Source organism: Ruditapes philippinarum, unplaced genomic scaffold, assembly GCF_026571515.1.
Source record: "Ruditapes philippinarum isolate M1 unplaced genomic scaffold, ASM2657151v2 ctg2856_1_1_1_1, whole genome shotgun sequence".
NCBI classification, from domain to species: Eukaryota; Metazoa; Mollusca; class Bivalvia; order Venerida; family Veneridae; genus Ruditapes; species Ruditapes philippinarum.
Genome location: NW_026862820.1, coordinates 6,195 through 28,542, shown reverse-complemented (window position 1 = coordinate 28,542; position 22,348 = coordinate 6,195). Strand labels below are relative to the sequence as shown.

General features: G+C 31.9%; 1 protein-coding gene across 1 annotated transcript; it reads left to right on the top strand.

Moving 5' to 3' along the window:
* The first annotated feature begins 948 nt into the window (after positions 1 to 948).
* On the top strand, positions 949 to 22,348 carry LOC132720316 (gelsolin-like protein 2). Its single transcript, XM_060704436.1, has 11 exons — positions 949 to 1,058; positions 1,766 to 1,839; positions 5,499 to 5,573; positions 13,659 to 13,730; positions 14,329 to 14,456; positions 14,923 to 15,142; positions 16,283 to 16,369; positions 17,010 to 17,180; positions 18,122 to 18,217; positions 19,146 to 20,052; positions 20,994 to 22,348. The coding sequence occupies exons 1-10, from the start codon at positions 971 to 973 to the stop codon at positions 19,242 to 19,244; spliced, it is 1,110 nt and encodes a 369-aa protein (XP_060560419.1). The 5' UTR covers positions 949 to 970; the 3' UTR covers positions 19,245 to 20,052; positions 20,994 to 22,348.

Here is a 22,348-nt window from a genome sequence, read left to right as displayed (position 1 = left end):
TACATGATTTTGAAATTTTTGTTAAAAGCAAAGATTTTAAATCATCAAATTGTTCTGAATCTTACCATACTGATACATTTAATCATATAATACATAGACTTATTTATTTGAACCTGCAGTTTTGAATTTTAATGCCACTTCTACTATTTTCTTATTTTATGTCTGTAGATTTACAGACAAAAAAATCAATAATATTAATTATGGATAAATGTCTAAAAATTTACAGACTGTCCATAAATATCTTGAAATCCTAGGCCAGATAAATATCACTACTCAGTGGGTATTTTTTTTTGGTCAAAAATGTGAAGGGGCCTGGGCCTGTTCATTTTGTGAAAAAAACACAGTATGTCTTGAAATTATGGGGGGAATAAATTTGCCATTTCGTGACGCTTGATTATAATTTCTGGCCTCTGTAAAATTCGAGTGGATATTTTAACCTGGTAAACATTAGCAAAAAAATGTTTTACTTGATTATTGGCATTTTGTGAAAATCGTGAATTTAGAATATGAAGTCCCTATATTTTGTGAAATCTCTTGAAATTGTGAAGCCCTGGAGAAACATCAGCCCTTGATAAAGAAGGTAAAAATGTCCTGCTCAGAGACATAGATAACATCTATCTACATCTCTGGACTACTGTTGTAAGGGTTGTCATTAAGATGCGGCAGGTGGCCAAAATGACTGTCTCAAATGCATTTTGGGCCGCTTCAAAACTAAGAAAACTATCTTTATGATATGATTGTGATAAATCAAAAATAACTACCTCAAATTCAAAATAAACCCTCATCAAAATATCTTAATGACAACCCTGTGTAGTAGTTTAAATATTGTACAGATCTATATACATTGTATCATTGCTTGTATTAATTATCTTGAAACATTTAATAGTTGCTGGAAATTGGAATGATATTTTCAGTTAATTTGCTGGAATTCATTCATTCATTTATTTTCAGAACCTTGCCAATCTGAACTATGTCTGGATTAAGGAAAGCAAAGAAATATGACTGGAAGGATTCTAATCTGGCTTTGTTTGGATCAGACACAGAAAAAAATATCAAAAGTGAGGCTCAGTATTTTTCTTATATATCATAGAGCAATTTTTACCTTTTAGTTTTAAACTCTACAAAATTGTTTTTTAAAAAGGCAAAATTTTACACTGTCAAATTGTTTGATCAATAAGCTTTTTTTTCAAAAGTAGACCAATTTCTGTGTTTATAATTAGAAAAGAATATTAAGTATATAATTATGGACCCAATGAGTATTTTTTCATAAATGTTTAGATTTAATATTCTGTTCTGTACTTAATAATAGTCAATAGGCATTAAGGCAATTATAGCCCAGGAATTACCAAACTTTTATGGTATAGTAGGTTTTATTTCCCGCAATAATTTGAGTAATCTTTGTATCTTTAAACCAAGATATATTCTTCTTTTTTGGTCTCTTCTTATAAACATAATTTTCTATGATATATTGTGCAGCAATCGATTACCAAGTGCAAAATTGTTCCAATTGTGTGTATAATTTAATCCAATATTTACAAAATAAAATGTTACATTGAATGGCGTAAAATAACAGTGCGGTAAACATTGCAAATAATTTACTTAGATGCTTTTTCGTCTGATGAGACATTAAATTAATCATCTAGTTCCATAATATTATAAATGTATGAGCCTGTGTTGAATATTTATCTTTTGATGGCATTTTCTTTAAAAAGCGCTCCAACTACAATGAGTGGGATAGTAGTAGCTTTAATGTTGTTGATTTCAGAGGAATCTGCTGCCACAGAGCCTGCATGGCAGAAAGCAGGTCAGGAAGTTGGCATTCAGATCTGGAGAATTGTGGTAAGTTTATATACACTTTATTGTTGAATATACATGTAGCTGTGTGACAATTATCATTGTGTATCTTAAAGTTGGGCAATTCTTCTTGACCCAGTATTATTACATTAAAGCTTGGTTTTACATGCAACATCATATCTTGTGGATCACTGAAGTTATTCACTGGAAACTTCACAGTGTTGTTGTAGGTTATTTTCTAAGACCTATAACTCATGTGATACTGGATACTTATAGAGTTATAGCCCTTGATGCTGATTTATTTATACTTAACAATAGGGAACTTCTCTCTATTATTTACAAAAAAAAATAAGATAAAGCAGGAACAACTTACAGAATGATGTAAATCATCTTTTTTATTTTTTTTTTTTTTTTTATTGTCAGTGGATAGTAATTTTGTACCTGAAAACTAAAAATGTAGATTTAGCATATTTTTCAATGGTTAATCCTCAGTTTTTGTATAGAGTTTACAGATTTAACAATAGGGAATTATGAAAGGAATGCTATTAATGTATAAAAATATTTTCATAAGATACATAATGTGTCCTCTTGATCTGTTCAGGTCACAACAGGGGCAGTCATTTGTGAAATAGTTTATTAGGTTTAAACATTTTCTTTGCAATATTTTATTCTCACATAATTTTTTATTTTTTTTGCTAGTAGCATTTTAAACATCTGTACACATACTTGTAATCGACTTGATTGCCCTACTTTGAATGCAGTAGTATTCATTGTTGTTTTAACCTTTACCACCCTAAATATCTTAAATGGACTTGTCCATCTTACTTTAGACATAGCCATTCATCATGTTTTAGTGAAAATTTTGAAAATTAATGACTGAATAGTGAACTGTGCAGACCATGATCAGATGGCATAGATGTGCTGTGCTGGCTGAGCTTGGCCTGCACTGATGGCATGGGTAATCAGCAAGCCAGGTGAGAAATGGATGTTTGTTGTATTTCCCATCCTATTCTTCTTTCATTCTGACATATAAGTTATTCTACTTTTTGCTAATCGCTTTATAAACTTTACATCCATAAACAAAGTTTTCATTATTATCGTATCATTGGTCAAAATGCTTTTTAAGTTAATTTTATTTTAGTCTTAAGATTAAAATACATTGTATCCCCCTTGACCCTTGGGCAAATCAAATGTTTTCTTTGACACATCAGTGTTGCCTCAGATAAAAATGAAAACCCTGCATAAATCTGTATAGTGGACTTTTTCTACTTTGGAATGCAGAAATATCCATTCTTGATTTTAGGGATGAATCATGTCCATATACAAATATTTAAGTAATGTAAGTTGACAACAATTATCGTAGGGTCAATGTACAGGTTGACCTGAGTCAGTATTGTTGGCCATGTTGGGCAGGACAAGTTAACAATTTGCTACTAGCATACAGAGGTTAAATATCATGTCATCTAATATACTGTGTTATAAATCACTATGTAGTTAGTCTATATATCCAAAACACTAAAAACATGTGCTTTAATTATACACATTGACATACCGTTATGATGTAAATATCTTTTTCCTGAAATATACATGTGTTGAGAGTCCATTAACTGGTTCATTAGTGGTTATTTTGATGAGAGATATTTCATATAAAAAAGTAAGAAACGTTGCTTTTGAAGTTATTTCTGGTTGTTAAAAGAAACTACAAAGAATTTTAATATTATACAACGTATCATATCAACTTCCTACAGTACTTAACCTCTGTGCCTGCAGCTGCATTCAAACAGCAAAAATTAATGTTTCCACAAGTATTTTGTACATTATATTAATCATAATTGTTGTACAAAACATGTTTATTAGGCTTTTATTAAAAAAACAAAAACATTAATGTTAGAGAATATTTTATGATGCGATATTGACTGCTAGCAATAATTTTGACTTTCCTGATCTACCACATGTGTGTTTGGTTATACAGAATTTACTTTAGTTTCATTGTTTAGGAAGCTATAAGCTTACTATAAGACATATTCCAAATCCGTTCCTGGAACCTGGTGAACCAAAACCAATGAGTGTGGAAGCAACAATTTGCCTCTGATGGGGTTTGAACCCATGCAGCTTGCGATTATTAGATTACTTAGTCCCACTTGGTCATGTTGTGTTTTTTCCACGTTTTAGGGAACTTAAAGGTCAAAAGCACCAAATTATGAATTCTTGCAGACTTGGTTATAGTTTGAGAGAGCTATTGTTTGGATAAAAACAGTCACACCTACAGCCAAATTACAAATTGCATTTGAAAAGTTTTTAGACATCATTTTGGGGAAGAAAAACATTGGGAGTAGCTCTGTTAACCAGACATTTTAAAGAAATATACAGCCAGTATAAACATGTAGTCATGTTTGTGTGGCAATCTGTTTAGGCTTAACTTTTGTGTGTAGAACTTTTAAGGCACTAAAATGATTAAACCCATTCAACTAATAATTCATGGTTCAGACCACCAAATTAGCTTGATTAGGATTAAGAGCATTTGGTCCCTGGTTTGATCCCTGGGCACGTCTGTTCGGATATTGAGTCTTATGTTCATTTGTCTCTCACCGGTGATTTTAGAAATCAAGTGGGATAAGTAGTTGGTCACTTGCGGAGAAATTGGAAGTTACAAGACAGTTGTCCACAATAAGCTAGTTTAAGGTTGATCTACTACCTAGATTTGTCCACATTTAACCGGTTGAATGTTGGTCAACTGTCAAGATTTATCCACAATTAGCCGGTATTTAAGGTTGATGGACTGCTGGGATTTGACCAAAACTGTGTTAAAATCTGCATGAAAACAAACAAACAAACATTTATGCTTAATTTAATGTCAAAGTGAATAATTCACATACATGTGTATTCTGTTTTATTAAACAACAATGAATTGTGGTATGCATATAAACATGTTTTAATATTGATTCATATAAAGTGCAATTTAATATCAATGAAAGCTGTGATGTTACATTTATATTATTGATTATGAACATAATTATAGCTTTGGAATGCCGAGAAAATGACACCTGACATAATATAAATGTAGAAGTAAAGCAGAAAGATATGTAATGATTAAGTTCATATAAGTTTTTTTTGCAATTTTTCATCATGTCTATCAGTATCATAAAAAATACCTATATACATTAAGTACATGTATAGTAAATTATTTTCTCGCCACTAAATTTTATAGACTTTTTACATGTATATGTATATGACAGCTGCTATAATTCTAAGACAGTCTAAAAGTGTGATAATATAATTATATATACGATACAGTAGAAAATGATTGCTCATTAATTATTTCCATAGAATAACTGCTTGTTTACTTTGTTTACATTTATAAAAGTGTGATAATATAATTATATATACGATACAGTAGAAAATGATTGCTCATTAATTATTTCCATAGAATAACTGCTTGTTTACTTTGTTTACATTTATAAATAATCCCAAGTATTTGTCCTGTAAATCTGTTATCTGTTGTATTGGGTGATAATTGTCACTTAATGGTCATTCAATAGTATAAGCAGTCATAAATAAGAGTACTAATGTGTTTAAACCAATTCAAATAAAACTGCTTGTCAAATTAAAACCTGTAAGTTGTTGCTGTGCTGTTTCTCCTTATTTATTGTCCTGTACTTTAGAGTATTTAGATGATGTACAATAAATGATATTGTTTATTTCAGAACTTTAAAGTGACACAATGGCCAAAAGAGGACTATGGAAAATTCTACAATGGTGATTCTTACATCATTCTGAATGTAAGTTTTGTAGTTGCTTAAAATCATTTAAGCCACGTCACAACAAAACCAACATAGTGGGTTTGCGACCAGCATCGATCCGCGCAGTCTGATCAGGATCCATGCTGTTCGCTTACCATCTTTATTACAAGTGGAGAAACTGATAGTGAACAGCATGGATCCTGATCAGACTGCGCGAATGCATGGGCTGGTCTGGATCCATGCTCAGGTCGCAAACGCATTACGTTGGTTTTGTCATGGTGCGGCTCATTTGTTTGTTTGTTTTTCCATAAAAATAAAATCCATTTTGATAGACCTAAATATGGTACTTTAAAGGCCCATTATGCGTCAGAAATGCTTTTATTTACGTTTCTCAAAAGCATTTTATTTTTGGTTTCCAAAAATTACTTGTAGTCTTTTGCAATTACTTGAACCATTCTTTTTTCAACTGCTGCTTTTTGGCAGTTTGAACAATTTTAGTGATTTAGTATTTTGTATGAAAGTTTCTTAAACATTTTGCTACTTTTATGACACATTATTTTATATTCATTGTTACTTTCTTCAGGTTACAAGCATCTGTCTTGTTCTAAAATCATTATTTAAATGTTACAAGATTTAATTTTTGCCCTTTGTAAAGAAGTAAAAAGGCTGTTACTCAAGACAACCTGGGCAATACAAAGAATATGACACCCCTGGTACAGTATATTTTATTATGTGGCGCACACTCACTTAATTGGGGAAAGACCATAGCCTCTTGATTTTCTAGCTTTTAAAGAAAATTTTGATTGGAAAGAGCCTGAAGCTTTTAATATAGACCTCTGTTATATAAGTTGAAAAAATCACTGACACATACTAGTTTGTATTGAAGTAAAGTTTCATGTTATGAAAAAATAATTTCACACCCATTTGTGACCAACACTAGGATATTTGAAGTTTATTTTCATCGTCCTAAAAATGACACTGGTACTGGTTTGTTCAGGAAGTGTACAAGTCATACTTACAAATAATTGACATAATCTAATAGGTTGAGCTCCTGTTATAATCAAACTGATTAAAATTAATCAAGTAGGATATCCTTCTTACACTTTGATGGCTATTCAATCTGTAAATATTTTCACATTCCTATATTATCAATCAAAAAATCAAAATGAGGGCAATTAGACTACTTCCGGATCAACTCTGTTGGCTATAAATTTTGAGTTTTCATATGTAAATCAGCAACATATCAGCTCCCAATTGTTTAAACATTTTGATTTTAAAAACTATATGCTGAGCACTGTCTGGTTAGCTCAATAGGTAGGGCATTGGACTGTAAATCAGGTGATCTGGGTTTGATTTTTGGATGGTGTAGGTCACTTATGATGTGATTGATCATGAAATCCTTTCTACGGTCATTCACACTGTACCTCTGCTCTGGCATGTACAGAAGTTATAAGTTCCTTGTGAAAGTGAAAGCAACTAGTACAACCTTTGACAACCTGCTCTTAGGAACAATGCAGTAGCTGAAATGTGCTCTGTTAAATTAGAAGTGGCTAACTGCCATGATCCGGAGTAAAAACTACCAACAGTCCACCGCCACTGAGCTACATACTGATTGCTGAGACACTTTTCTGGGTCAGAATCACACTTATAGAGAGGATATATTGCCAATACATAAAATAGCATAATATCTCAACTTGGTTGTACAAGTGGATAGAATTGTTGACTTCCATGAACAGAGCAATCAAACATGGTCTGCATGTTTGGCAATTGGTGCATTATAGGTGTAACTCGTATGGCATAATGAATGAAAATACACATGTTTTACAGCAAACCCTTGATATTTAGTGTATTTCTATTGCTGTTCATGAACTTCCTTATTACAGATTTAAACAACTTTTGCTAGCGACAAATGTTTTGTTTGTGAAACTACTTGTGTTTTTATTTTTGGAAAGCACTATTACCTTTATAAACTGCCTGCAATAAATTTTCAACAGTATTTGACATGTGGTGTAAAGATTGATTTGTCACTTGAGATAGTTTGTGGTTAAGGTTGTAAAATATAAGATACCAAGGAAGAAGATAATCTCTGATTTGTTTAGATAACATTAAAACTGTCCCGTGAACATTCTTTGTTTACATTTTCTATATTTTCTCACAGTTTGTTTGACACTCACTCCTGTTTAAATCTGATATAGTATTTGTCAAATTGTAAAGAATTACAAAATAATATATATTACTTTGTATGTTTGAGTGTTGAACTTACTGTGTGTCTCTTATGTATACAAGCTAAATTCTTGTGTGAAGGTTTATAATTTTATTATTTTGTAAAATCATTTTCAGGAGAAACAAAAATATCATTCTTTTTAAATTATTTTTTCCTCACCAGAGTCAGACAAGTGCTCGAGGTGAGCTATTAATTGTGATACCCTGTCGTCCATTCTTGGTTTTCCGTCATTGATATTTTTACTTTAAAACAACATTACCATCTAAATTTCTTGCCTGGCTTATAGTGATGAAACTATACAGGAATGATCCAGATAAACTGCTTAAATGGTTCTGGTCCAGATAACCTACAAAGTTAGAAAAAGAAAAAAACATTAAACAACTTCTCCTCCACTACAGTCAAAACTGTCTTATGTGACCCTACAGGGGACTTTCTTAAGAAGGTCACATAAGACAGGGAGTCTCTTAATACAGGTTTACAGTAAAACATCCAAACACTATTAAAAAGTTAAATAATACTAATACAGCATATACATTTAGTGTTAAAACATTTATTTATGATAAGAGCAGTAAAACTGTGTACAGTGTTAAAATTGTATACATGTAAAATGCTATTGAATATTTGATTGTAAAATTGATTATTAAAAATTAATGTTTATATATTTGATAAAATTATTAAAATGTCAGAATTAAATTGTTTCTTTACCGTGTTAAAAATTTATACATGTACAATGTTATTGATTTTTAAAATTCATGATTATGAAACTAATAAAATAATGTCAGAATCACATTGTGTCTTTCATTTAAGTTGTCCTATTGAAAAAAATCACTTATTTTTGACTGTTTATTTTTGCTTGCAACTAGACTTGAAAATTCATCCTCTAGTTTTGACAAATGGTACATTATACTGGCATGTCCATGATGCAATGCATAAGATTTCAGTTGTAACACCATTTCATTTGCTTGGGTCAGTGATGGAGCATTTAGCATGACAGACCCTTGAGCGTCATACATCTCTTCAATTTCATCTTCACTGTCATCAGAATTTAAGTTAAGTCATTGATTTTCTCGTCACCAGTTGCATGTCTCCAACGTTTAGAATTCAATGGAACATTATTTTTAAAGTCCGAAATTACTTCCAATTTACGTTAACAAAGGTTTTGGATTTGTGTTTTTCCAACACAAAGTTCTTATGCCACTTTATACGCCGATATTCCTTTATCCAATTTTTGTAAGGCTTAATATTTCTGTGGAAGATCTAAAACAATACGTGTTTTCTTTCTTTCCGACATTTTTTTCAATGAAACAGGAAGTAGTAACAGAGTTATCTTTCATAACATAGTCGCTAAAAACAGTGCTTAGCCCGTTCCGGACCGTTCAAATCAGGGTCGCTAGTCACGTAACACAGTGAGTCGTTTAATACAGTGCAACTTTATAGCCTAAATCGTTGGGCGGACCTAAATAGGGTCACATAAGACAGGAAGTTGCTGAATACAGTGGGTCACTATGGCAGTTTTGACTGTACTTGGTAGATCTTCATGAAACTGTACAGTAATGATCATTAGAAAGTACAAAAAATACTCTGAAAATATTCTGGTAGTTAAATCTCTTCCATGTAGACTGTATAATCTGGCCGTGAAGGCACTCTTGTTTATTGATACTACACCAAGATGTCATTGTCACTGTTTGAGAAAAATTGTTATTGACTTTATTATCTGGAAGGATATAAATATAAAGGAAAATATAATTTTGAATTGGCATTTTGTAATACATTAACAGTTTAGGATTATATTAATCATTTAGTCAAGGAAAGTGCTGTACTTAAATGTATCTTATATAAAATGGCAACAAATGTAATATTCTTTATCTCATTTTATTATGCAAGGAAATAGACAAATCATTAGTTCCTATGTTAAATAAGTGCTAAAAGATAAAGAAAGGGAAAAATAATATTGAAAACAAGCAACTTCATGTTATAAAATTTGATTGTGTGGATTTTGAAATAAATTATTTATTATTAAGTTTCAGTAAAACCCCAGTCACACTAGAGCTTAAGATTACTTGCGACCACCGGCGACTTGTAAAACTGACGATCATCAGCGATTGTCTGCGACCAAAACCATTTTTGCACGTATAAATTTACTTCTGCGACCATCGTAAGACCAGTCATCATTGACAATCGCACGACAGGTCATAAGCAAACGTACGATGGTCTCAAGATTGTGTGGGATTACTTACGACTACCCGTGACCTGTCATGCGATCACCTACAACTAGTCGTACGACCATCACACGATTACTAAAGACTACTCAAGATTATCAGTGACTAGTGGCAATTTGTAAAGACTGTCGTAAGATTGTCGCACTTCTGAACGACCATCGTGCGACAGCCTAAGACATTATAAGATCACTAGCGACCTGTTTGATCGCAAGGAGGTTTTTGTGCAAGCTCAAAAACCTCTCTACGACTGAAATTGGTCGTGGGACCTAAATAAGATAACCTGCGACTGTCAAAGATCACCGATGACCGTCGTAAGACGTTTCAAAGATTGTCCGCGACCAGAGGTCACTGGTGATCGTGAACTGGTCTTCACTGGTCGTAAGCTCTAGTGTGACTGGGGCTTAAGTTACACCCCTAACTATCAATTGTCCTAAACAATGTATGTGGTTTTCATCATTTGGATTCATGTGAAATACATATGATAAGTATTAATCATATCAAATCAGGCCTGCTGGCCGTTACTTAATCAACCCATGTGACCTGCAGTGTAGACTAAGATCATTGTTTGCACTGTTTCCTATTAAGCCTTTTGAAATTTTCCATTAAAGGAACTCCACTGAGGTTTAAAAGCCTAAAAACATAAAATTTTGATTTCTTACATTAAGATCAGCTGGGGCACTTTAAGAGATACGGTATAAAAATTACTCAAAAATAAATACTCAAAAATATATTGAAAGTCATATTTTTGTGCTTTTCACAGCTAGAATCAAAATTTAATGAAAAGCGTTTTAATTTTTGGTTATTTCCCCAATTAGAATAACTATTCTGAAAAATCATAGTGAGTGTATGATCTGAAATTTTGCGCACAACTTGTTGGTCCTGACCCACATTAAATGGAACATTAATCTCAAAAGATTATTTCGACTCCTTCCATGTCAAAAAATCTCAGTGGAGTCCCTTTAAAATGATGACAGGTCTTGTCAAAATTGGGAGATTGAAACTTTAAACATCATAAGGATGATATTATCACACGAATCTTGCAAATACTTGACTTGACCACTTACATACCAGGATAATTTATGAACAGAACTATCCATTCAATCAGTTTACAAGCTGATTTTAAAAAGATAACAAATGTATAAAGTTTGCATCCTGAGTTCAGTGACTTTCTGTTATACATATTTTTTTTACTTTTATTTAATTTCACTTTGCCATCTATTAATGCCTTGTTTCACCTTTTATAATTTTGTGTCCTGTTCTTAAAACATCCTGTTTCCTCAATTCTTAATGATTTATAACAATCGTCTGGGTGCTATCTGTGTATAAAGCCTTATGATTTCAAATAAAGTGATAATTACTCTCCTAACATTTTGTTTTCTCCACTTTGGATGCTTTGATATAATTTATCTTCCTGGTAAATTAAGAGTCCTGCTTCAATTTTAATATATGGAGTCAATTTTAACACCATCTCCATAAATGACGTAATCAGTTCTTAAAATTATATCAATTCTTTTCATGTCATTATTCCACACCTAATGTCAGACTTTTTTACAAGTTTTCATATCTTGCATTCCCTTCTATTTCATGAGTCAGGTTTTAAACTCTGTTTGTTCTGTCCATGCCATATTTTTATAAGATGACATGTTGTTCATTCCATGGCATATTTTTGTTAAAACCAGATGACATGTTTTGTTCTGTCCTTGGCATATTTTTGTAAAAACCATGAGATGAAATGTTGCCATATTTGTTAAATTTGTTCTGTCCATGCCATATTTGTTAAAACCAGATGACATGTTGTTCTGTCCATGCCATATCATCAAATTGTTAAAACCAGATGACATATTTGTTCCGTCCATGCCATATTTGTTAAAACCAGATGACATGTTTGTTCTGTCCATGCCATATTTGTTAAAACCAGCTGACATGTTGTTCGGTCCATGCCATATTTGTAAAAACCAGATGAAATGTTGTTCCGTCCATGCCATATTTGTTAAAACCAGATGACATGTTGTTCTGTCCATGCCATATCATCAAATTGTTAAAACCAGATGACATGTTGTTCCGTCCATGCCATATTTGTTAAAACCAGATGACATGTTTGTTCTGTCCATGCCATATTTGTTAAAACCAGCTGACATGTTGTTCGGTCCATGCCATATTTGTAAAAACCAGATGAAATGTTGTTCCGTCCATGCCATATTTGTTAAAACCAGATGACATGTTGTTCCGTCCATGCCATATTTGTTAAAACCAGATGACATGTTGTTCCGTCCATGCCATATTTGTTAAAACCAGATGAAATGTTGTTCCGTCCATGCCATATTTGTTAAGTAAGTAAGTTAAAGTAAGTAAGTAAGTAAGTAACGACTTTATTTTATGAGGCTAACACATTCAGTTTCCCGATCTTCCATGCGGGCCTCAGTATATACAAAACAACATAAAATACAATCACAATCAACATTTAGACATAACATAAATATGTACATTATACATCATATCAATACAATAAATAAGTAAACAATTTTTTCTTCTTACATAGAGAAGTGACATTTTCATAACTTCAGCATGGAAAGTATATGTTTTTGAAAAATATGTACAAACAATTAGTTAGAAAAATTGCCACTGGATATCAGGAGATTGAAATTTCCTCAGGGTATCAGAATTTCGAATATGGATTGGTATGCTGTTCCATACCACAGACCAGAGTAATTAAATGATTTTCTAAAAAAATTCTGTTTTTGGTTTGGGTACAGTTAGTTTTTCATTTTGTATAGATCTTAAGTTAAAATCATGTTTGTCATTTATTGTTTGGAATTTATTTTTCATATAAATAGGAAAGGATGGTTCATTTATAGATTTATACATGAGGATTGCCTTTTTGTACATAATTCTTTGATCAAAGGACATCCAATTTAATTCTTTAAATAGAATATTTGATTGGGTATCAAAACTTTTGTCTAAAATAATTCTTGCAGCTCTTTTTTGAAAGTTGACAATTTGCGAAAGTAATTCACTACTGCAGTTTCCCCAAATAGTGCAACAGTAGTCAATATGTGGCAAAAATAAATTATAAGCATTAAAAAAGAGTTTTCTGGAGTGGAGATCAAGGTACTGTTTGATTCTAAGAAGCAAATAGAGCTGTGAATTGCATTTTTTTATAATATTTTGAATCTGTGTTTTCCATTTAAGATTTTTGTCAACCTGGACTTCCTAGCAGTTTTTCAGTGTCTGTAAATTCTATCTCTTTGTTTTGAAGGTGCAGAGTAGATGAAGCAGTATTTTTTTATTTAGTATTTTTTAAAGAGAAATTTATGGCCTTAGTTTTTTGTGCATTTAAAACCAGATGACATGTTTGTTATGTCCATGCCATATTTGTTAAAACCAGATGACAATTGTTTTGTTCTGTCCTTGCCATATTTGTTAAAACCAGATGAAATGTTGTTCTGTCCTTGCCATATTTGTTAAAACCAGATGAAATGTTGTTCTGTCCATGCCATATTTGTTTAAACCAGATAACATGTTTCTGTTCATGCCATATTTGTTTAAACCAGATGACATGTTTATTCTGTCCATGTCATATTTGTTAAAACCAGATGACATGGTTTTTTATTCTGTCCAAGGTGTTACAGTGCATCATAATGCACACATTACAAATGATAAAGTGTATTATTTTTCTTCCAGACCTATAAAGAAGATGATGAGGAAGAGCTACAATATGATGTCCATTTCTGGATTGGTTCACAAAGTACACAGGTCAGTTTAAGAATTATATTCAGGGGAGAATAATACATTGATTATTATATTTAGATATATGTTGATTAAAAGTGCATTTACAATCAAACATACTCCAAGAGAACCTTGTTACTTTTATTGTTATTTAATATGTACAAGGAAAATACTTCCATTTTTGTGGCTTTTATAAAATATATACTAAATTGCATCTTACCTTTGTTTGCCTCATAAACCTGCTGAATTTCCCCCAATAGATTTGTCCTGCTTACATATTATTGGTTATCGGGATATCAAGATGAAAATATAAAGGTTGTTAGTCGACAACAGTATAGAGCATTGTCATGCTCCATGGAGGCGCAGGTTGGCCTGGCATTATACTTGTGGCAAAGGCTTATCCCGTCCAGTTTCAGCAGGGTACATGTAAGGGTTAAGTATAGGTCTTTGCATGTCTTAATATTTGATATAGTGTCATTGAACGTGGAAGGAATGAAATTAAGTAACTTTATGCCACAGGAGTTTAAGAATAAGATAATCTATTTCATAATTTGTAAAAGAGTTTTTGCCCTTGTCTGACAAACTATCTTGAGGTTTGTGAAATGTAAATGAAATTTTATAACAGGATGAGTATGGTACAGCAGCATACAAGACCGTGGAGCTGGACACATTCCTCAATGACAAACCTGTCCAGCACAGGGAGGTACAGGGGTTCGAATCTGACATGTTCAAGAGCTATTTCAAGACCATCACGTAAATATTTCTTTGTTATATCTAACCAGTTTATGTAAGAATATTCATGAATAATTTAACAGTATTTTGACTTCGAAAGCATTTTATGTAGTCTAAAAACATTTGTTGTGGCTTTCACTCCAGTTCATTTATATTATTGACTCATTTTGTTTTCTTTTTGCATATCTTGTACTTGAACTTATAAAGGAGTTGCCCAACCTTTCCATCGATCTTTACTGAAGAAGATATCTGACATAGTATTTTCATTATTTCAAACATAATGAATTAATTCATATGCTCAAGGTTCTACATATATCCAGGTACCTATAGAATGTTTGTAACATGCAGTAGTGAAGAACAATTGTATAAAAGGTAGGCATGACTACAACCCACAACACCTCTTCCCCCAACCACCCTCCAATAATTCAAGATATAAACAAAATGCATGAAAATAACTTTCAACTTTTTTGGTCACATCAATTTCCAGAATAATGAAAGGCGGTGCCGATACGGGATTCAGGAAGGTTAAACCAGAGGAGTACACTCCTCGCCTTCTCCACTTCTCAGGAACCAGAAAGAATGTAGAAGTAAGGGAGGTAACCCGTAACAAAAAGAGCCTGAACTCTGGTGACGTGTTTATCTTAGATCATGGACTTAAGATTTATCAATGGAATGGTAGTGGCAGTAATAAGGATGAGAGGATGAAGGTATGTAAATTCCTCTACCATACCATACCAATTTCTTTCATTAATTGTTTAAATGCAAATGTGTACCAAATAAACTGATTTTGTAACTTTTTAAAGGCAAATAACATAAAATTAAGGTAAAAATGTATAATGTTGTTTACAGGTATTTTACCTTGCAATATTTTAGTTTGGAAATAGATCAAATTAACTTTCAGAAACAGATTTTCTGCATATTGTCCTTGTTCCTTGATATTAAGTAAAATATGATCATCCCGGGAGTCCTTATAGTCACGAAGAAGTGAATGTATAGTATAGTTAAGTTGTTTGTTTTAGCAGGTTATATGGCTGAGGTTTAACTTTTGTAAGGTTTTATAATACTGCATATTTGTAACGTCGCTTTTCATTGGCTAATCGTGACATTTACATAGTTTTGTATAACTGGCTGCTGTCAATTTATAAAAATATTTTTTTTTGTCTCTAAAGAGGAAGTAAATTCGTTATAAATATTCTTGACAGGTTAATGGCAATATATAAATGGTTGTTTGAAATATAACCTTTGAGATATATACAAAGATATTTTTATATAGGGCCATATAACCTGTCAAAAAATCTTTATATCTTATAATGTAACCCTTACTGTTATGTTGCAAATAAATATTTATACAAACATATAACTATGTAACCAGTTAAAAATCCTTAAAACAATTAAATTTATAAATTACAACAATATTCTTTTATTTGAGGAAAAACTGATATTACAGCAGCATTGTATGTTATGATTGTTCATTGAAAACCAATGTGACAGATGTATAAGTGGTTTAGATCGTTAACTTCAAACCATTTGCCTCTCACCGCTATAGGTTCGAGCCACGCAAACATCTTCATATTCTTTCATGTTAGAAAGCTATCCAGCTTCCAGAATGTTAGTGGTACTACTCAGGTGCCCGTTTGTGCCTGAAATAACCCACAGAGAGGCATCTGAGGTCTTCCTCACCCAGTAAAGCTAGAAAATGGCCATATTATGACCTATACTGTGTTGATGCAACATAAAACCCAATAACAACAAAAACAAAACAAAACTAAAAAAAAACAAATGTTCAGTATTATGAAACTGAAAAACATGTTGTATGGGGTATATAAAGTTTATAATGACTTTTTCAGGCAATGCAGTTCTTGATTCAGTTGAAAAGTGAAAGAAATGGAAGACCAAACACTGAGACCCTTGATGAGGGTAGTACTGAACCTGGGGTAAATGATTGCTTTCTTTCTCTACAATGTTTATCTGAGGTTATGGTATTTACATGAGACACTCTAAAGGGTCTCCGCAGCGGTTTATTGACATGACATGCATTTCTTTTTTCACAATTTTTTTACCATGCAGGTCTGGAGGAATAATTTAATTGTGTGAAAATTTTCAAATCATTTGTTCATTCCATGTTCTACAATAATCGTTTTGATAAAAAAATTAACTCAAATTGGGCTGAGAAACACGTTAAAAAAAGAATGTTTGAGTGAATTTATTATCTTTTCACAAGTTTATCTATTCTTATATACAAACATGTATCTTATATTATTGTTTCTTGTCTAATTGTATACTACATGTGATTACAAATGAAATGACATTGTTAGCATCACAGTAATGTTATTACGAGAACAAGCATCAAATTACCGTTGTGAGGAGAACAATAAAAAAAAAAAAAAAAAAAAAAAATCCTCCTATAACTTAAATTAAAAGGAAGTCACAATGATTGATGTACAGACAAGTAATACTATAGTATTGCTATAAAAAATATAGCTATTTTTTCTGTACATTTATGGTCATAGAATTTAAAATGTCCACATTTTATATTTAAGACTTTGGTTTTTATAGTAATTTTGATGATTACAGCATGACTTCTTCAAGAGCTTGGATGAGGAAGATGATGGAGATGACGATGTTAGCGGTTTTGTTGCACAGGATGACCAGAAGGAACTGTACCGTCTCTCCGATGCTAGCGGTCAACTGAATTATAAACTGGAGAAGAAGGGTGATGTGTCAATGGGTGACTTTGATACCAAGGTGCACGTATATTAATGTATATTTTCTGATTGTGTTAAATTAGCTTCGTGTAACTACTGGATTAGTACATATTACCCTTTACCACATGGATACATGTTTTAACATATGTGCTACAAGTGCAGAAACCAGATCAACCTGCCCCTCCATCCAGTCTGATCAGGATCTCCACTGTTCGATTTTCAGTCAGAAATTCTGTTATGAATTTAAAGTGAACAGTGGAGATCCTGATCAGACTGCATGGATGTGCAGAATGATCTGGATCTGCACTGGTCGCACATATGTTAAAGCCCTTGGGATATTTCAGAGACACTTTCAGTGTTTCCCACCTAACTAGAGGTGTACTGGTAAGAAATCCAGGTAATCCTAGCATGTACCAGTGCTATACACGTATACGGGTTTTGAAAATTTGAATTTCAATCTTCGATCTGGCTAGAAGTTCAACACCAGCTCGAAATTCGGGTTTTGGAAATTTTGAATTTCGATCTTTGAACTGGCTCGAAATTCAACTCCAGCTCGAAATTTGGGATTTTAAAATTTTGAATATAGATCTTCGAGCTGGCTCGAAATTAAACTTTAGTTCGAAATAAGGCTTTTGTAAATTTTGAATTAAGATCTTCGAGCTGGCTCGAAATTCAACTCCAGCTCGAAATTTTCTGCGTAGAAATCGTAGAACCAAGGGATCTTTTCAGTAAGAGCTAGGGACTGGTTCCCGGATTCCCTTGCATCTCATAGCTGTCTCTGAAGTGATTAGTCTAGAATCATGTCTACGTCCCCGCAAGGTGTTTGACATTAATGGAAGATAGATAGATAAGGTTTAGTTTACTTTTGCATACTATTTCATGTTTGAATCAATTCCTTTTGTATTTCCATTCTATAAGTTTACTCTTTCAGACAGTTTTGTATTAAACCAATTACCCATTATATCATTTTATATATTTAAGGATGTTTTTCTCTTGGACACAAAGAAGTCATTGTTTGTTTGGATAGGAAAAGGAGCCAGTGAAGCAGAAAGAAGAAATGCAATGGGTTATGCACACGTAAGTTCTTGATTGATGATGATAGATTTAACAGTTACATATTTAAATGTTTGATTCTTTATTTTATTATACTTTATTATATTATTCAGTTATTGTTTGATAATGAGGTAAATATCCAAGTCTATGGACCTGGCTAATGTGATATTTGGATATGTATCAAAATTTAAATGCCATAACTGTTTTATTACAATGTATTTGGGCAGAATAATAGCACCCAAATTCAGAATTCCAATATAGATTTTTTATATGCTCAAATGAGGTCTTGGTAAATTTTCAAAGTTGTCTGTTAATTCTTTTTCACACAAATATGTAAGACTTTAACAGACAGCAAACATAACACAGAAATTTTGTCAAAAGACAAATATGAAAAGCAGGCAACATATCCTAAGGGTGATTAAACAGTATTCAAGTAGGAATACTGGAACCACCCAAGTTAATAAAATGCCAAATAGAAGAAACTTAAAATACCACATAACATGTATACACAACAATAATGTTGTGCTGAATGATCTAGTCACATTTCAGGCTTTATGACATAGATTGATAATAAGGGAAGAACTCATTTCCCTTTTGTATGATATATTATATTCGATAAATAGATTATGTCACTTTGTGTCATATAAGAGTAGCGACTCTGTGCATGCGCAGTTCGCTCTTAGAAAATAAACAAGCATATTTCTTTCATAAAGACAGTTTGAAAGTATTCTTTTTCAAGTTTTTGACGTTAAAATATTTTCAGGAAATTTATAGCTATTTACACTTAAATGTTTTTTATTTTCATATTTTATTTTTAAAGTTTAAATCCATTAAGTGAACAAAGATCAGTTTGGTTTCCGGTTTATTGTGCAATCAGATCAATCAGATTTTATGGGGGAAAAAAAGTTGTGAAATGTTACTTAACTGTATAACCTTTCTTGTATCATTCCAGAATTTTCTACAGAAAACTAATCATCCCTTGGTACCAGTCTGCTGTTTAGCAGAGGGTGGCAGACAGGATGCCCAGTTTCAGATGGCTATTGCAGCTTAGAAAACCACAAAACTGTAATACATACTGGGGGAGGAAAATAGAATAGCCATTAATAATATTTAATGTAGGGGGGAAAACTGACAATTTTTTTATAATTTTGTATTCCGATATCACAAACTTGTTATAATTCTACGCATTGACATAAGCTGCCATTTGTATTCTTTTTGTTTTGGTTATCTTTTGTTGTTAAGTCTTAATATTGCTATTGTCTTTAGTAATGCTATATTTGTAATTGCTCTAATTCCTGAAGCTGCCATTATTTATTTATTTGATTTTATACATTTGTCCAACAATACTAATTTAGACAAATATTTAGGTACAAAGGATTGAGAAAAAAGAGTAAAGTTTAAGTATATTTAATTGTAGAGTTTGCATCTATAAGCAGAAATTTTTAATGTTGTGGTATTGATAATAATTTTATGTGTGAGATGTATTCTAAATTTACTGGGTTGTTTGGGGGTTTTTTTTATTAGAAATTATTGCTGATAAAAATGCATGAATGGATTTAAGCAGCCCACTTCATCTACTCTAATTTATTAGTATTTTTCGTATTTTTTTTTTCTGCATTTAAATTTTTTTTCTTTGTTTACATATAATGGGACCATGTTACGTTGTACATGTATTGTATTTTACTTATTATGTAAAGTGCACTTATTACTTGAGACCAAAACTTTTTATAATGTGATAATATTCTTGTATGATCATAAATAAATCTTTATGATAAATGAAGTTGCAGTGGAATCTTAAATCACTTTAAAAAAATCAAAACCATGGCTGTTTCAAGATATATATTTCCAATGTTTTTTTTGTGTCGCCTTGAAAAGGAGACATATAGGAGTTACTTTTGTCGGCGGCAGCGGCGTCTGTGTCGGCGTCGTTGTCGGCGTCGGCGTCCGCTAAAGCTTGTCCGGAGCATAACTCAGTCACTATAAGTCTGATTGACTTCAAACTTGGTATGCATGCTTCTTTCAATAACCCGAAGTGCAGTGCACAAGGACCGGTACTCTGCAGTTCTTATTTTTTGAGTTATTGCCCTTTGTTAATTTTCATACTTTAATTTTGTCTGGGCCATTTCTCTTCAACTAAAAAAGCTATGGACTTGAAACTTCATAGGATGATAGATCTCATTAAGAAGAAATGCAGTGCACAAGAACCAGTACTCTGCACTTCCTAATTTTTGAGTTATTGCCTTTTGTTAATTTTCATACTTTATTTTTGTCCGGGCCATTTCTCCTAATGTATAAAAGCGATGGACCTGAAACTTCATAGGATGATAGGTCTCATTAAGAAGAAGTGCAGTGCACAAGAACTGGTACTCTGCATTTCTTATTTTTTGAGTTATTGCCCTTTGTTTATTTTCATACTTAATTTTTGTCCAGGCCATTTCTCTGAAAGTATAAAAATTATGGACTTGAAACTTCATAGGATGATAGATTTCATTAAAAAGAAGTGCAGTGCATAAGAACTGATACTCAGCATTTCTTATTTTTGAGTTATTGCCCTTTGTTGCTTTTCTTACTTTATTTTTGTCCTGGTCATTTTTCCTCAAGTATGAAAGCTATGGACTTGAAACATCATAGAATGATAGATCTTATTGATAAGAAGTGCAGTGTTCAGAAACTGCTGCTCTGCACTTATTATTTTTTTAGTTATTGCCCTTTGTTATTTTTCATATTTCATTTTTGTCCTGGCCATTTCCCCTAAACTACATTGTTCACAAGGCGACACATCCGACTCGCTGGGTTCTAGTTTACATTATTGTTAATGACATTTAACAGTCTTGTCCTATTTAATTATCATCAAAATCAAAAATTAATTCTTCGGCTTGTCGTTTTTTGAACTCTATGACCATTTGTGAAAAAGCAAAACACTTCTGTCGTATTATATTTAAGGGGTTCCTTCATAAAATAGTAAAAGTTTTTCTTTAATATTTGTTTTGAACAAAATTTACAAAATGAGTGTGCTGTTTTGGCTTTCTAGAGAGTTTATAATTGTTATACTTACAGTTTATAGTATACAAGTGTTTCCTCACAAATTTTAACGAAAGAAAAATAAAGCATTATATAAATTTAAATCAAATTAATTGAATCAAAACTAGTGAAATCGACATGACAGTAAAAGTTAAAGATTTTTTGATTTTTGAAAAATGTATGCATAATCTTTTTTCTTATTTTTTGTATACATTTAAACATTTTTGCTTTCAGTTTACACAAAACTCCTGTGATTGTGTAATTTTACAAACTATTTCCACATTTTTATACACATCTAAATCGGGTATTTCAGAATTTCAATTTCATGTTTTTTTATACTTGTTCTTGTGTATCTATTTGTTTACAAACACTTTGTCATTTACTTACTGATGTAATTTTTCTAGTTTGTCTAGTGTCTTCATTACAGCATTTTGATCAAGTATTCTCTGTTTTACAATATATATTTAACTATACTAAGAATCAAATATTTCTATATTTTCTCTTTTATTCGTTGTGTTTATTTTTTGTGTGTTTTTTTTTTGCTAGTTCAGGCATTAAAGCTGCATGCCTCCAGATGAGCCAAAAATTTTCCAAGAAAATTAAACATCGGAAAATGTACTAAGATTTTAAGAAAGTAAACAGATAAAAGATTCTTATGATAATTTATATCTTATGTGCAATTAATGACTGATTTTTGCAGTATTTATCACCATATTTCCACTGCGTTACTAATGCAGTAGGGGTTATTTTTGCATATTTTGACCTCATTTTGGTAATTTACCTGGATTATAAGTGCCGATATGCAATATGTCAATAACTTTCTTTGTTCTGGAGGCATGCTGCTTTAACCTAGTCTTCAATAAGTTTTGTTTATGTTTATACTAAAAAAAAAATCTTGCATTTGATTTTAAGTTTAAATTTCTGTTACATTATTTAAAATTGCTAATGCTTATGTCAAAGCATTTGTTAAAGTTTTGTTTTTTCTATACACTTTTTTTTGTGTACACTAACATTTTTGTACAGCGCAATAATTCTCTAGTGCTATAATGGATTTATACATTTATTCATGATTGTCTCTATATATATATCTACGTTATGTCAGTTTGGGCAAATAAATTATAGCAATAAACTAAA